The sequence below is a fragment of the Oncorhynchus gorbuscha genome, linkage group LG05 (genome assembly GCF_021184085.1).
Source record: "Oncorhynchus gorbuscha isolate QuinsamMale2020 ecotype Even-year linkage group LG05, OgorEven_v1.0, whole genome shotgun sequence".
Lineage (NCBI taxonomy): Eukaryota > Metazoa > Chordata > Actinopteri > Salmoniformes > Salmonidae > Oncorhynchus > Oncorhynchus gorbuscha.
Window position 1 is genome coordinate 66,277,320 of NC_060177.1, and position 17,607 is coordinate 66,294,926.

At 40.9% G+C, this 17,607-nt stretch overlaps 2 protein-coding genes across 3 annotated transcripts; both read left to right on the forward strand.

Annotated features, from left to right (window-relative positions):
* Positions 1-13: 13 nt before the first annotated feature.
* On the forward strand, positions 14-4,266 carry LOC124036327 (26S proteasome non-ATPase regulatory subunit 9-like). Of its 2 annotated transcripts, none has more exons than XM_046350766.1 (6): positions 14-174; positions 2,887-2,986; positions 3,177-3,364; positions 3,512-3,613; positions 3,792-3,880; positions 4,049-4,266. In XM_046350766.1, the coding sequence occupies exons 1-6, from the start codon at positions 64-66 to the stop codon at positions 4,077-4,079; spliced, it is 621 nt and encodes a 206-aa protein (XP_046206722.1). In that variant the 5' UTR covers positions 14-63; the 3' UTR covers positions 4,080-4,266. The 2 variants fall into 2 exon arrangements, with proteins under 2 accessions (XP_046206722.1, XP_046206723.1); XM_046350767.1 differs by having other exon boundaries at positions 42-182.
* A 109-nt stretch (positions 4,267-4,375) lies between these two features.
* On the forward strand, positions 4,376-17,568 carry cfap251 (cilia and flagella associated protein 251). The gene is made up of 21 exons (XM_046350758.1): positions 4,376-4,518; positions 4,953-5,235; positions 5,334-5,474; positions 5,660-5,769; positions 7,441-7,549; positions 10,957-11,037; positions 11,156-11,233; positions 11,326-11,370; positions 11,479-11,681; positions 11,863-12,051; positions 12,147-12,397; positions 13,133-13,284; positions 13,412-13,585; positions 13,718-13,905; positions 14,011-14,125; positions 14,275-14,438; positions 14,515-14,605; positions 14,726-14,869; positions 15,055-15,283; positions 16,865-16,966; positions 17,077-17,568. The coding sequence occupies exons 2-21, from the start codon at positions 4,972-4,974 to the stop codon at positions 17,226-17,228; spliced, it is 2,982 nt and encodes a 993-aa protein (XP_046206714.1). The 5' UTR covers positions 4,376-4,518; positions 4,953-4,971; the 3' UTR covers positions 17,229-17,568.
* Positions 17,569-17,607: the final 39 nt, after the last annotated feature.

Genomic DNA, 17,607 nt, shown 5'->3' on the forward strand with positions numbered 1-17,607 from the left:
GACGTATTTGCTGTTTGCCGACTCGTAGTTGTAGTTCTTTCCGGACGAGAGAGGATCATAAAGATGACTGAGGAAAACAATGGAAATTCGACAATGGAAGCGGTCCAAAGTCTTATAAAAAAGAAAGACAACATTGAAGAACAAATTAAAGCTTACTACGACGTTTTGGAAGATGTAAGTTGGTACGTTTACATTGTGGACCAGCTATCGTTAGCGAGCTCAAACTAGGTTATCTTTTTCCAATATGTTGTATGTCAGTCAATGCTGCTTTTATTCAGTCTGTCTAATCAACAGTCAGTGGTGGAAAAAAGTACCCAATTGTCGTACTTGAGTAAAAGTATAGATACCCTAATGGAAAATGACTCAAGTAAAAGTCACCCAGTGAAATACTACTTGAGTAAAAGTCAAAGTATTTCGTTTGAAATATACTTAAGTGTCAAAAGTAATTGCTAAAATAAACTTCAGTATCAAAATTATAAATGATTTCAAATTCGTTAAATTAAGCAAAGCAGGCAGCACCATTTGAATTGTTTTTTTAATAATGTATGGAAAGCCAGGGGCACACTCCAACGCCCAGACATAATTGATAAAATATATATTTGTGATAAGAGGCAAAAGGGATGACCATGTGTTATCTTGGACCATTTCCCTGTCCTGCTAAGGATTCAAAATGTAACAAGTACTATTGAGTGTCTGGTAAAATTTATGGAGTAAGAAGTACATAATTTTCTTGAGGAATGTAGTGAAGTAAAAGTTGTCAAAAATATAAATGGGAAAGTACAGATCCCACAAAACTACTTAAGTACTTTACACCACTGTTGGCAGTAGTGGGGAAAAGTACTAAGTTGTCATACTTAAGTAAAGATACTTTATGAGAAAATGGCTCAAGTGAAAGTCACGCAGTAAAATACTAGAGTAAAAGTATATGGTTTTAAATGTAGGTACAGCGTTGGAAAAATGACTCAATTGTCATACTTGACAAAGTAAAGTAATTACTTATATCAAGCAAACCAGACCACATGATATTGTTTTTAAAATTTACGGTCAGCTAGGAGCACACTCCAACGTTAGGACATAATTTCCAAACACAGTATTTTTGCTTAATGAGTCCGCCAGATCAGAGCCAGTAGGATGATATTGGTAGGTGTGTGAATTGAACCAAATTGCTCTCCTGCCTGGGCATTACATTTTTTTATGAGTACTTTTTGGTGTCAGTGAAAATGTATGGGAATAAATGGTACATATATTCTTTACAAAGGTAGTGGAGTAAAAGTTGTCAAAAATATAATTTGTGAAATACATACAGTGGGGCAAAAAAGTATTTAGTCAGCCACCAATTGTGCAAGTTCTCCCACTTAAAAAGATGAGAGAGGCCTGTAATTTTCATCAATTTTCATCATTTTCATCATCACTTCAACTATGACAGACAAAATGAGAGAAAAAAATCCAGAAAATCACATTGTAGGATTTTTAATGAATTTATTTGCAAATTATGGTGGAAATAAGTATTTGGTTATTTGGTCACCTACAAACAAGCAAGATTTCTGGCTCTCACAGACCTGTAACTTCTTCTTTAAGAGGCTCCTCTGTACTCCACTCGTTACCTGTATTAATGGCACCTGTTTGAACTTGTTATCAGTATAAAAGAAACCTGTCCACAACCTCAAACAGCCACACTCCAAACTCCACTATGGCCAAGACCAAAGAGCTGTCAAAGGACACCAGAAAGAAAATTGTAGACCTGCACTAGGCTGGTAAGACTGAATCTGGAATAGGTAAGCAGCTTGGTTTGAATAAATCAACTGTGGGAGAAATTATTAGGAAACGGAAGACATACAACAAGACCACTGATAATCTCCCTCGATCTGGGGCTCCACGCAAGATCTCACCCCGTGGGGTCAAAATGATCACAAGAACGGTGACAAAAATCCCAGAACCACACGAGGGGACCTAGTGAATGACCTGCAGAGAGCTGGGACCAAAGTAACAAAGCCTACCATCAGCAAGGGCATTGAAGATGAAACGTGGCTGGGTCTTTCAGCATGACAATGATCCCAAACACACCACCGGGGCAACGAAGGAGTGGCTTCGTAAGAAGCATTTCAAGGTCCTGGAGTGGCCTAGCCAGTCTCCAGATCTCAACCCCATAGAAATCTTTGGAGGGAGTTGAAAGTCCGTGTTGCCCAGCAACAGTCCCAAAACATCACTGCTCTAGAGGAGATCTGCATGGAGGAATGGGCCAAAATACCAGCAACAGTGTGTGAAAACCTTGTGAAGAGTTACAGAAAATGTAACAAAGTATTGAGATAAACTTTTGTTATTGACCAAATACTTATTTTCCACCATAATTTGCAAATTAATTGATTAAAAATCCTACAGTGTGGTTTTCTGGATTTTTTTCCATCATTTTGTCTGTCATAGTTGAAGTGTACCTATGATGAAAATTACAGGCCTCTCTCATCTTTTTAATTAGGAGAACTTGCACAATTGGTGGCTGACTAAATACTTTTTTGCCCCACTGTATACCGAAAAAATGACTTAAGTAGTACATCAAAGTATTTTTGCTTAGTTACTTTACATCACTGCTTATCTAACGTTAGAAACAACGTGCATGCGTGTTGTGGGGCTATAATATTTTTGCTGCTATGTTGTTGTCTTAGGTCTCTCTTTATGTAGTGTTGGGGTGTCGTGATGTGTGTTTTGTCCTATATTTAGATTTTAATTTTAATCCCAGCCCCTGTCCCCGCAGGAGGCCTTTTGGTAGGCTGTTATTGTAAATAGAAATGTGTTCTTAACTGACGTGCAAAATTAAATAAAGGTTCAAAAACATCTATTCTGCAAGAAATATGTTTTCCCTTCATTTATAATTTGTGTGTTCCCTTTTAGCAAGGCGTTGGAATGGAAGGCCCTCTAGTTGATGCAGAGGGCTTCCCTCGCGCAGATGTTAATGTGTACCAGATCAGAACAGCAAGGCACAGTATTTCTTGTAAGAGAGCTTGGAGCACTGCTGTTCAATATAAAATGTTTTGACTGACACATTACTTGACAACAGTTAGACAACCAATTTACAGTGATGCAGTACGTTCCTTCTGGCATGTGTAAAGGGTTCCCTTGCTCACATGCTACTGCCTACTGGATTTTCTCTGCTTACTATGACAACCTTGTCAATGTGGCAGGTCTACAGAATGATCACAAAGCCATCATGGTGGAAATTGAGGAGGCCCTGCACAGGCTGCATGCTCGAGAGAAGGCAAAGCGGGACCAGGACCAGGCAGAGTCCATGGAGCAGGAGGCACAGCCTGACATGCCCTCTCCCTTCGCCCGTGTGGATGCTGTCTCACAAGGCTCCCCTGCCTGTCAGGCTGTGAGTGTTTACAGTTCCTAGATTGACCTAAAACATATATAGATTTTTTTTTACAACACTGGCATGGGTATCTACTTCGTGTTTGTTTGGGGTATTTAAGGGTGGTTTTGTTTTCATTTGTGAGAAATTTATGTTTCTTCCCCATAGGGCCTGCGAGTTAATGATGAAATCATAGCGTTTGGATCCGTCAACACAAGGACCTTCCAGAACCTGCAGAATATTGCCTCGGTGGTTCAGCATAGTGAAGGGGTGTGTTAGTCTGATCAGAATAATGTTGTTATAACCACTTTTATTTTATTGTTCATATGCCAAATGACCTCATCATTATCATGATCATTTCATGTATCATGATGAAAGCAATGAAATGCAGTCTGTAACAGTGATAACTTACCAGGCATGACATGTTGTCGTTCCATTTTCTCCGTAGAAACCATTAAGCGTTACAGTGATTCGAAATGGCCAGAAAACCCAAATGGGCCTTACCCCACAGCAGTGGTCAGGGAGAGGTTTACTGGGGTGAGTTTCCTACCTATTGAGCTGGATGTTTAGACTGATTTCTATTTTATCTAATTTTACTGTAGTTCACATTTGATAGCATGGATGTTAAAATACATGCCATGCCAAGATGCATATATATCTAAGAGAGATTGACTATTGACGGCTTATTATTTTTTCCCCCAACAGATGCAACATTGTGCCCATCCAAAAATTATAAGGACAATGTGACCAGCAGGATCAGGATCATAAAGATCTTCGGGTCAACCTTACCACTAGCTCTGCTTTGGTATGCCACTGGGTGGCTGTGAGTTAATTACATGTTTGAGCCCATAGATTAGAAGACTTCCATTTTCAACTGATTTAATGTCAATTTCATGTTCTAATAAAAGTATTGTTTAAGGTTATTTTCTGTGTGAGTTTACATTTGCTTTCATTGTGGAAATGGTTTTCTTCAGATGACATTCCCCTTTGTCAAACTCTTCACCTGAAGAAACATATTACAACAAATGAATTGCCAAAATATGAAAAAAGTGAGAAGCCCAGACATCTGTTTGGCACGTGTTTGCTCTGGCCACTCCATTCTCTGTACAGCAAGCGTATCCAGGCAACATGATGCTTTCAGACAAGACAGTGCTGTAGGTTCATGCGTTTCTGAAGTGAGTATTTTGTGATCAACTACAACTGTCGATTAAATATTTAGCTAAAACAGGGTATTTATAGTTTACATTGTTTATTCGTCTTATTTCTTCGTCGTGAAACAACTTGCTGTGCACCCCTTTAAAGAAACAGTCCACTTGCTAATAGCCTGCTAGTTAGTTTACGCTAGCTAGCTAGCCAATTTATTATTGAACACTGTCATACCATGCTAACGTTAGTAGAAGTAGGAACCTAAGTAGGTTTCAAATTAGACTTGCTGAAAATAGCTATTAAACATAGCTAGATTGTGGGCGTAATACATTTAGATATTTTTCATCAATAAACTGACAACTAAGTACATTGTGCTCCAATCGTTTTTTTTTTTGCTAGCTACTGCCCTCATGGTACCCATTCATTTCAAATTGCATTTGTCTATTCTCTGAAAATACACCAGGCCTGTGATGAGTTGAGTCATGTCAGGTGTTGGAACCGAGAGCAATGACCCCTTGCCTAGCCCTCCAGATGAGCAGCAGGCCACAACTGGCCTCGACAAGGGTGAAGAGGATCTGCATCAGAGAACAGAGGATAGTAAAGGGGAGGGTGAAATGAGTGATTGTGTCAGTGGACAGAATGGGGAACCCAAGACAGATGATCAGAGTCCAACTGTCTCTCAAGTCTGCACAGCCACTAAAATGACACTGTTACCCAAGTCCCCGCATGTAAAAACCCATGCACTGGTAAATTAAATTAGCTTTTTATCATGCAATTTTTTATTCAACTATATATCTAAGAAAAAAAGCACAATATCTGAAAAATGTAATGTGTTTGTTGACAGACACTGGAGTGGGCCTTTGGGATGAACAGGGCTCTTCCTGTCTTCAGCCTTCAGGACCAGGATCAACTGGTGATCCTGTATGGTGGCACCAATGTAGCCGTCATGTACGACCAAACATCAAATTCACAACATGTCCTTCAGGTAAGGCCCAGCAGTTGCCTAAATGCACTCACAAAGGTCAGAAGTAGGTAAAAGCCTGTGGGTATAGGGAGTGAGTGCTATGTCTATGCTGTTAGGAATGCCAGTGTTCAATGGCAAAGGTAAAGCCAATAATAACTGTTTAAGGCAAATAGTAATGACATAAACTTGAAGGTCACCTTCCACAGGGTCACAGCAGCCCCATTTCGTGTTTGTGTGTGAGTGAGGACAGGCGCTGGCTGGTGACAGCAGACCGAGGACAGGAAAGTCTGGTGATCATTTGGGACTCCTTTTCAGGGTAGAACTATATTCTAACAGTACATTTATATTTTTGATGTACAGTGCCTTGCGAAAGTATTCGGCCCCCTTGAACTTTGCGACCTTTTACCACATTTCAGGCTTCAATCATATAGATATAAAACTGTATTTTTTTGTGAAGAATCAACAACAAGTGGGACACAATCATGAAGTGGAATGACATTTATTGGATATTTCAAACTTTTTTAACAAATCAAAAACTGAAAAATTGGGCGTGCAAAATTATTCAGCCCCTTTACTTTCAGTGCAGCAAACTCTCTCCAGAAGTTCAGTGAGGATCTCTGAATGATCCAATGTTGACCTAAATGACTAATGATGATAAATACAATCCACCTGTGTGTAATCAAGTCTCCGTATAAATGCACCTGCACTGTGATAGTCTCAGAGGTCCGTTAAAAGCGCAGAGAGCATCATGAAGAACAAGGAACACACCAGGCAGGTCCGAGATACTGTTGTATACAAAAAGATTTCCCAAGCTTTAAACATCCCAAGGAGCACTGTGCAAGCGATAATATTGAAATGGAAGGAGTATCAGACCACTGCAAATCTACCAAGACCTGGCCGTCCCTCTAAACTTTCAGCTCATACAAGGAGAAGACTGATCAGAGATGAAGCCAAGAGGCCCATGATCACTCTGGATGAACTGCAGAGATCTACAGCTGAGGTGGGAGACTCTGTCCATAGGACAACAATCAGTCGTATATTGCACAAATCTTGCCTTTATGGAAGTGGCAAGAAGAAAGCCATTTCTTAAAGATATCCATAAAAAGTGTCGTTTAAAGTTTGCCACAAGCCACCTGGGAGACACACCAAACATGTGGAAGAAGGTGCTCTGGTCAGATGAAACCAAAATTGAACTTTTTGGCAACAATGCAAAACGTTATGTTTGGCGTAAAAGCAACACAGCCCATCACCCTGAACACACCATCCCCACTGTCAAACATGGTGGTGGCAGCATCATGGTTTGGGCCTGCTTTTTCAGCAGGGACAGGGAAGATGGTTAAAATTGATGGGAAGATGGATGGAGCCAAATTCTGGAAGAGAACCTGATGGAGTCTGCAAATGACCTGAGACTGGGATGGAGATTTGTCTTCCAACAAGACAATGATCCAAAACAAAGCAAAATCTACAATGGAATGGTTCAAAAATAAACATATCCAGGTGTTAGAATGGCCAAGTCAAAGTCCAGACCTGAATCCAATCGAGAATCTGTGGAAAGAACTGAAAACTGCTGTTCACAAATGCTCTCCATCCAACCTCACTGAGCTCGAGCTGTTTTGCAAGGAGGAATGGGAAAAAAATTCAGTCTCTCGATGTGCAAAACTGAGAGAGACATACCCCAAGCGACTTACAGCTGTAATCGCAGCAAAAGGTGGCGCTACAAAGTATTAACTTAAGGGGGCTGAATAATTTTGCACGCCCAATTTTTCAGTTTTTGATTTGTTAAAAACATTTGAAATATCTAATAAATGTCGTTCCACTTCATGATTGTGTCCCACTTGTTGTGGCAAAATACAGTTTTATATCTATGTTTGAAGCCTGAAATGTGGCAAAAGGTCGCAAAGTTCAAGGGGGCCGAATACTTTCGCAAGGCACTGTATCTGTTTCAATTTGTTATTCTGAAACAGTGGTTGTTTGGCTTATGTTTCAGGATTCCTGTGCGGACATTATTTGACAGTCACCCTGAGGGTGGTGTTGCAGCTTTGGCACTGTCAAAGGACTCCAAATACCTGGTAACAGTTGGAGCTGGTGATGTTCAGGTAAGCTCAGTGTTGGGGAAGCTACAATGGAAATATAGTTTACCAAACTACCAATTACTTCACACTGGAAGAAGTTAAGCTACACAAACGCTACCCTAAAGAACAATATAGTTTACTTAACTAACGTTACATTTAAAAACTAGTTCACTACATCCAAACTACTCTGTGAAAAAGTATCATATCTAAATATAAAACCTCTTTAAAATAGCATGCCTGCCAAAGTTAGTATTTATTTTTAGTAATACCAATTACCTCACCGAAGACATTCCTTAACAACGTATACTCAGTCATAACAGACTTTATATGGGCAAATACATTTCATAGAATAAAAAGGAAGGTTTTACATTTTCCTAAATCTGAGAGTGGTTTTAACCTTCCAGACTTGGAATTGTATCAACTCGCCACCCAAGGCTTTTATTTGTGACATATAGTTAAATGTACTGAAGAGGAGCAATGGGTACATATTGAAGATGCACATGCTCATCCCCAGAATCTTTTTACATGTCTATTTTCAAAGGATAAATCTAAAAACATTAACAACAACTTACAACAACTTAACATAGTTAAGAACACTATAAAAGTATGGAAGAAAAGAAAATGGATTCTATAAAATACAATATCCCACCCTAAAACACACCTTTATGGAACAGTCGTCCTTGGATAGCTTTTCAGAATTAATTGATGAATTGGGCTACATGGAAAACTAAAGTCATAGAAACTGTCAATGACTTGGTAACAGGAAATACATGTATTTCCATGACAGAATTCAAAATACAATTTGGACCGACCAATGTAGATAGTATTAGATACACACAACTTAAAAGTTACATATCACTAAATGTCGATTTGAAATATTTTGGACATCAGAACAACCTTCAGGGAATCTTATTTGAGTCAGAAAAGGATGTTCATGTGATGGGGAATATATACCAGACCTTTACAGATTGCATATCCAACTAACAATCTCTTAGAAAAAAATATATAAACTTGTCACGTCCTGACCTTAGTTCCTTTTTTATGTCTCTATTTTAGTTTGGTCAGGGCGTGAGTTGGGTTGGGCATTCTATGTTTTGTTCTGTGTGTTATATGTCTAGGTGTTTGACCTGGTATGTTTCCCAATCAGAGGCAGCTGTCAATCTTTGTCTCTGATTGAGAACCATACTTAGGCAGCCTGTTTTCCTACTATGGGGTGTGGGTAGTTGTTTTCTGTTTTGTGTTTCTGCACCTGACAGGACTGTTTTGTTTTCGTTCATTCTCTTTGTTATTTAGTTTTGTGTTCAGTTTAAATAAAATAACATGAACACTTACCACGCTGCGCATTGGTCCGATCCGTCATACTCCTCGTCAGAAGAGGAAGAAAACCGTTACAAAACTACTGGAACCAAATTATAAAAAGAGATGATGTTGACACAGGATGGAGGGAAAGTTGGAGCATAACTAACGAAATTACAGTTAACAAAAATGCATGCATAATCCACTACAAACTAATGTATAGAATGTATTATATAAGAGACTAAATTCACAAATTCTACAGCACAAGGGCAGTCATGTCTCAAGTGTAAAACTAATAATGACTCAATAATCCATGCTTTTTGGGAATGCTATAAAGTCCAGAAGTTGTAGGTGGAGCTAGAAATTGGGCTGTCAGAAGTATTACAATGTAAACATACTTTTAATCCATCTGTCTGCATATTTCCAGACATGGCATATGGGGGTGTAGTCAGATAGAATAATGTGTAATTCAGCTGAACCAGCCGAGCTGCTCTTTTTTTTTAAGGCCCATATTAAAGTTGAGGGGAAACATAAATTGTGAAATATACCAGTATTTTTTTGAATGTTTGAATGAGTGTCTCCCAATTTGTAATGTTTAGGTTAGAGGCCGACCGATTCATCGGCATGGCCGATTAATCAGGGCCCGAGTTCAAGTTTTCATAACAATCGGTAATCTGCATTTTTGGATGACGATTATTGTCGATTACATTGCAATCAAACTTAACATAATCACTAGTTTACTACACATGGTTGATATTACTAATTTAACTAGCTTGTCCAGCGTTGCATGTAATCAATGCAGTGCCTTTATCAACGAATCACAGCACATCAATGCGGTGCCTTTATAATTTATCATCGAATCACAGCCTACTTCGCCAAACGGGTGATGATTTAACAAAAGCGCATTTGCGAAAAAAGCACAATCGTTGCACCAATGTACCTAACCATAAACATCAATGCCTTTCTTAAAATCAATACACAAGTATATATTTTTTTAAACCTGCATATTTAGTTCAAATAAATTTGTTAGCAGGCAATATTAACTAGGGAAATTGTGTCACTTCTCTTGCGTTCAGTGCAAGCAGAGTCAGGGTATATGCAGCAGTTTGTGCCACCTGGCTCATTGCGAACTGTGTGAAGACCATTTCTTCCTAACAAAGACCTAATTAATTTGCCAGAATTTTACATATTTTACATTATGACTTAACATTGAAGGTTGTGCAATGTAACAGCAATATTTAGACTTGATAAAATGGGTAACGGTTCCATATTTCACAAATTCATGTTTTGTTTTTCAAAATTATAGTTTATGGATTTGACTATATTAATGACCTAATGCTCATATTTCTGTGTGTTTATTATAATTTAGTCAATGATTTGATAGAGCAGTCTGACTGAGCGGTGGTGGGCAGCAGCAGGCTCGTAAGCATTCATTCAAACAGCCCTTTCCTGCGTTTTCCAGCAGCTCTTCGCAATGCTTGAAGCACAGCGCTGTTTATGTCTTCAAGCCTATCAACTCCCGAGATTAGGCTGGCAATACTATATGTATATGAAATACAAATGGTATATAGAGAAATAATCCTATAGTTATTATAATAACTACAACCTAAACCTTCTTAACTGGGAATATTGAAGACTCATGTTAAAAGGAACCACCAGCTTTCATACGTTCTCATGTTATGAGCAAAGAACTTAAACGTTAGCTTTTTTACATGGCACATATTTCACTTTTACTTTCTTCTCCAACACTGTGTTTTTGCATTATTTAAACCAAATTGAACATGTTTCATCATTTATTTGAGACTAAATTGATTTTATTGATGTAAGTTAAAATAAAAGTGTTCATTCAGTATTGTTGTAATTGTCATTATTACAGTATTGTTGTAATTGTCATTATTACAAAAATATATATATATAAAACTTGTCCGATTTAATCGGTATCGGCTTTTTTTGGTCCACCAATAATTGGTATCAGCATTGAAAAATCATAATCCAATTTGTAAGTCGCTCTGGATAAGAGCGTCTGCTAAATGACTTAAATGTAAATGTAATCGGTCGACCTCTAGTTTAGGTGTATGTTGTTAATTGAACTTAAACACACAAACAGTGGACAGGACTTTCTGATCTGTTCACAGCGAGTTTGTATATGGGACTGGACAAATGAGACAGAGGATCCATTGTGTGTAACTGACCTCAACCCGGAGTATGGTTTTCAGGTAAGCTTTTATGGTCTCACTTTATTTAAAATAGTGTATTTAATTGAATACATTCATATGATAATATCTGCAATAATGTATAACTTTACAACATGTTCTGATTTAAATTCCTTTTCAGAATCACATCATTTTTAATCCCAACGACATTACTCAGCTGCTCAGCAACAGTGAGAGCCAAGTCTTATTTTACACCAGGGCAAGTACCACAGTTTTATTTTGCTCTGGGTTTAACACTGCTACAGTTATTAGCTAGCGTTACAGTATATGATTGTCAGTTATATCTTTCAGGACAAACAGCACCTTGATTATATTGCCCCAGAGCTCTTGGACAAGGTAAGGACGCTACCTGTTTAGTTGTTTATAGAACCTGTAATCATGTCATTGTAATAATCATGTAATAATCTCACCTTTCACTCTGGTGGTTTTACCATCTTTTCAAAGACTTTCAACAAGGTTGTGGGCATGCTGAGCCAGTCTGTGTTCCACTGGAGGGGGCTTCAAGCCCTCTCGGCCACCTCCGTAGGCAACTTGGTGCTGTGGGACATGGTTAGGGCCTCCTCTACCTCAAGACCCCTTGTTAGGAGAGCCATCAAGCTCATCCCCCTCCAGGTGGACGGCATTACCGTGCTCACTCTGACAGACAGGTGAACATGCAACATTCAAGGTTTCAAACAATGCTGAAACAGGAGCTTTATCTTTCTGCTCGGAGTTCAACTCCCTTACCACTATTGAAGTATTGTTATTTGTATTGCAGCCTGGTATGTGTAGCTGTTGTTCTCTAACTGTTGCTCTCCTTGTATATCCCCATGGTCTTTGATTCCGTAGCTTCATTGTGACTGGTGACACTCTGGGCCATGTGAAATTCTATGATGAGAACTTCAAGCTCATCAGCTGGTACAGTGAATTCAACCTGGACCCAATCACATCAATCTCCTTTTCCAAGGAAGTTCCACCCAACAGAAGCCAGGGTTATCTGGAGGACTGCACTCTGGAAGCCAAGATGTTTGTTATCCGGTGAGAATCAGTGTGATGCCAGTTTGTGCCCCAGTGTATGTGTAACGTATTTGCTTTGTTCTCCTTCCCCCTCTAAACCCCCCTCTCGTCTGTAGGAACTTTGTCCTGTCTACAGTCAACTCGACGGTGGTACATGTGAATGCACAGTGTGGTGTGCTGCAGACGTTGCTGCGTGAGCATTGCGAGGCACTGCATGCTGTGGCCTGTCACCCCCAGCAACCAGTTGTTGCCATGGGTAGCCACAGCGGCATCCTGAAGCTGTGGGACTATGAGCGCAAGGTGTCCATCTGCAGCAGGGTCTTTGAGAAGGAGAGGCATATTCAGTGCATCGCCTATGACCCCCAAGGTGACCCAGCAGAGGCTTTTTTTTGTCTAATTTCCTATACAGTAAAACTATATTCATACGTAGAAAGAGCTCACATTTTCTCAAATTCAATTTGTGGTGTATGGATAACTCCCCTTAGAACATATTATCTGTCTGTGTGTGAGTTGGCTCAGCTTTGACCAGGCTATCTTGTGTGTGTGAACAGTGGCGTAAAAATACTTTAAAGTACTACTTAAGTATTTTTGGGGGGTATCTGCACTTTACTATTTTTACTTTTACTCCACTGCATTCCTAAAGAAAATAATGTACTTTTTACTCCATACATTTTCTCTGACACCCAAAAAAGTACAAGTTACATTTCGAGGGCACAACAGAACATTTTTCCATTTCACACAATTATCAAGAGAACATCCCTGGTCATCCCTACTGCCTCTTATATTGCGGATTCACTAAACACAAATGCTTCATTTGTAAATTATTTCTGAGTGTTGGAGTGTGCCCCTGGCTATCCGTAAAATAATAAAACAAGAAAACACATCAGTCTGGTTTGCTTAATACAAGGAATGTGAAATGATTTATACTTTTACATTTACTTTTGATACTTAAGTATATTTTAAACCAAATACTTTTAGACTTACTCAAGTAGTGTTTTACTGGGTGACTTTCACTTTTACTTGAGTCATTTTCTATTAAGGTATCTTTACTTTTATTCAAGTATGATATTTGGGTACTTTTTCCACCACTGTGTGTGAATAGGATTTTATTTGGCGGTTGGCTTTGCCAGTGGATCTGTCCATGTACTGGATGCTTGCACATTGCTGAGTGAGGCAGAGGAGCGCTTCAACTTCAGCCAAGACTGCATCACTCACATTACTTTCTCTCCAGACTCCCTCTACCTGGCCACAGCGGTGAGCAGACACACTATGTGGTTCTGGCATTGGGATAGGGAAAGTAACAGGTTTGAGCCCACTACCTTGAATCTTTATAATCAAACTGAAGTTGCATTTTCCCCTCCTGTTTTGTTGCTACTGTCAGGATGCTGGAAGAGCGGTGATGGTGTTCTGCTTGTACACCGGTAAGAGCATGCAGCGCTGGAAATACCTGGGGAGACACCACTCCCACTATAAGCCCATCAGGGACCTCCTATTTGGGGTGTACCTGGACAGCACCCAACCCAGACTACTCTCCCTGGGCATGGATCGCAGGCTTGTGAGTCCCAATCCCTCACACTTATTATAGCAGGACTCTGGTTTACGTACATGCCATGTTTCTTCACATGTTGAACCACTAGACATGCTGACTCACTTTGGATAACTTTGCCTTGGTGTGGTGATTGCCCAGGTGGAGTATGACCTGCAGAACAGCAAAGTCAAGGATGAGCTGCTGATCCTGAGCTCTGAGCGCATTGAGCAGAGTGCTGTGCCCACCTGTATGTCCTGGTACCCACCCCTGACCACAGAGGACTTCCTGCTCACCGCCTCAAACCTTTACAAAATGAAGCTTTTCAATAGCACCACCAAAATGTGCAGGTCAGCGGCCAAATAACGTGATTAGTACTCTTATTTTTGGCCATCTCTGTGTCATTGGGGTGTAGTTTAAAGGCCACAAATGAATACTTCTGGTGTCTCTTGCAGAAAGACACTCCTTGGTCCCACATACGGGTCTCCAGTTGAAAAGATGGCCATGATTCCATTTTCTAAGGACCATGGCCCTAGTGCTCATTACATGGCATACATCACAAAAGACAAGGTAAGTGTTGATTCACTCCCAATCATATCAAACCACCTTCTCCTAAGTCAGATCAAATATGTCTTAATTTAAGGGCCAGACTTGTGTGCATTTGTTGCCTAATGAAGAGATACTGGTTTCAGTGTAACTTGTCATTGTTCTTTTTCAAGGTAGGTGTCCAGATTCTGCCCATTGATGGGAACCCCCACAAGTCCTCTGCTCTGATCTGCCACCCAACAGGGGTGTCTGCTATGGCCTGCTCCTATGACAGTCGATATGTCTTCACTGCTGGGGGGTCTGACTGCACAGTCCTCTCATGGGAGATTAGTTTAAAGTGAGTAGACCCTTCACTGAATAGACCCTTGAGTTGTCCTGTTGAACTGAATCGTTATTTCTTGTTGTGTGTTTAGTGCATTAGAGGCTGCTGCATCCCTGGGTGGAAAAGAGCTGATCCCCTTCTACAGCCTCCTGGATGGAGGGAGAGACGGGGAACTCTTTAGAGTAGGTTAAAGTAATATATTTATCATGTAACCATCAATATTCATAACTGTATAGTGGGTACATCAGTTGTTATGGCTGTACAATACTTGTTTGTTTTGACACTTTAATTTTTCTCTTTAGGAAATGGAGGACTTTTTCTATTACTGTCAGCTGCGTAACCAAGGTATTGACTCCATGGAGATGCGACAGGTGTCTACCCGAATCCCCCTAGCAGAGGTCCCCTTTGTCATGAGGGCTCTGGGCTTCTTCCCCACTGAGCAAGAGGTACAAAGTCCTCAATGAGGACTAATGTGATAACTAGGCTAATTTGGAAACGATTGATCAATCTATGTCTTTGATCATTTTCTGTTTTCTTACCTGTTTTTCAGTGATAATAACATCTTCAGTTCTAACAATGAGTTAAGTTCAGTATAAAAGGAGTAATGTTTGTTGATCATGACTCTATCCAGCTGGAGGACATGCAGAACGAAGTCAAGTTCAGCAGGTATGCTGAGTCTGGGAGATATGTGACCAACATAGACCTGGAGGAATTAATTAAGCTCTACGTCAACCACCGGCCAGCGTTTGGCATCTCTAGGAAGGAACTGCTTCACACCTTCCAGGTCCTGGGTGACTCCTATGTGATGGGAGAGCCTGTGGTGAACAAGATCGAGCTGCTGGAACTCCTCCAGGACAGAGGTGTGCTAGTGTAGTTGCCTGTAAATCTGCATCTTCTTAGTCCCTACACATTTCTGGTTGCTGTGTCTATAATTCTATACATTTAACATTTACATTTAAGTCATTTAGCAGACGCTCTTATCCAGAGCGACTTACAAATTGGTGCATTCACATTATGACATTCAGTGGAACAGCCACTACAATAGTGCATCTAAATCTTTTAAGGGGGGGGGGGGGGTGAGAAGGATTACTTTATCCTATCCTAAGTATTCCTTAAAGAGGTGGGGTTTCAGGTGTCTCCGGAAGGTGGTGATTGACTCCGCTGTCCTGGCGTCGTGAGGGAGTTTGTTCCACCATTGGGGAGCCAGAGCAGAGAACAGTTTTGACTGGGCTGAGCGGGAACTGTACTTCCTCAGTGGTAGGGAGGCGAGCAGGCCAGAGGTGGATGAACGCAGTGCCCTTATTTGGGTGTAGGGCCTGATCAGAGCCTGGAGGTACTGAGGTGCCGTTCCCCTCACAGCTCCGTAGGCAAGCACCATGGTCTTGTAGCGGATGCGAGCTTCAACTGGAAGCCAGTGGAGAGAGCGGAGGAGCGGGGTGACGTGAGAGAACATGGGAAGGTTTAACACTAGATGGGCTGCGGCGTTCTGGATGAGTTGTAGGGGTTTAATGGCACAGGCAGGGAGCCCAGCCAACAGCGAGTTGCAGTAATCCAGACGGGAGATGACAAGTGCCTGGATTAGGACCTGCGCCGCTTCCTGTGTGAGGCAGGGTCGTACTCTGCGGATGTTGTAGAGCATGAACCTACAGGAACGGGCCACCGCCTTGATGTTAGTTGAGAACGACAGGGTGTTGTCCAGGATCACGCCAAGGTTCTTAGCGCTCTGGGAGGAGGACACAATGGAATTGTCAACCGTGATGGCGAGATCATGGAACGGGCAGTCCTTCCCCGGGAGAAAGAGCAGCTCCGTCTTGCCGAAGTTCAGCTTGAGGTGGTGATCCGTCATCCACACTGATATGTCTGCCAGACATGCAGAGATGCGATTCGCCACCTGGTCATCAGAAGGGGGAAAGGAGAAGATTAATTGTGTGTCGTCTGCATAGCAATGATAGGAGAGACCATGTGAGGTTATGACAGAGCCAAGTGACTGGTGTATAGCGAGAATAGGAGAGGGCCTAGAACAGAGCCCTGGGGGACACCAGTGGTGAGAGCGCGTGGTGAGGAGACAGATTCTCGCCACGCCACCTGGTAGGAGCGACCTGTCAGGTAGGACGCAATCCAAGCGTGGGCCGCGCCGGAGATGCCCAACTCGGAGAGGGTGGAGAGGAGGATCTGATGGTTCACAGTATCGAAGGCAGCCGATAGGTCTAGAAGGATGAGAGCAGAGGAGAGAGAGAGTTAGCTTTAGCGGTGCGGAGCGCCTCCGTGATACAGAGAAGAGCAGTCTCAGTTGAATGACTAGTCTTGAAACCTGACTGATTTGGATATGCAGGGTAGTGTCAGTATCTACAATTTGCAAGCGTTATGTACTTATGTTCCTTTGTTTTGCGTCAGTGATGGGATTTCATTCTAATAACGCGTCAACCCTGTTTTTGCCTCAGGGGAACACATGACTGAAAATGAGCTGGCAGAATGTTTCACCACACTGGTAGGACTAAATCCAGAAGGGGGGGGGCCTGATCTGGGAGCTTTTGAATGTGATGGTATGTATCACCATGTCCAATTTAAAGTAGTATCTACAAATCTCAAAATGAGACTGAAATTACACGGTTTTGATAGTCTACCATTAAAACTGTGTGTGTGTGTTGGACAGATGCAGAAGATGTGTTGGAGAGTGAGATCCCAGAGGTGATTTCCATGGAAACATTTGCAAGTGATATCCTGGGATTCCCCATTTATATTAAAGAGATTCTTCACTCCTCCCAAGAGGGAATGTTGTCCCCCTCAGGATCAGAAGTTGTATAGGAATTACATGTACTGCATGTGAAAGTGTGGGGCTCATTCTATAAAAGACTCATGGGAAGATTGTATTTCATGAAGCACTCACAAACATGATTGACAGCCTTCCTTATGGGTGTAGTTTGATATGACCTTTTATTGGATATAAATTGCTAATAAAGATTAATTGAAAACATCAGATGTTATGATATATTAAAAATGTATAAACATTTAATTGCAAATGTATTTAATTTATTCATCCACTATAATTGTTTACCTTATTGTGTCAAGTAAAAAAAAGTCGAATTAATTCATCAATAGCCTATGCATTAACTAACTTTCTGGGAGACTTTCAAAATAAATGCCAAAAAACTCGACTGAAATAGCGCAACTTCTCTCCTGACTG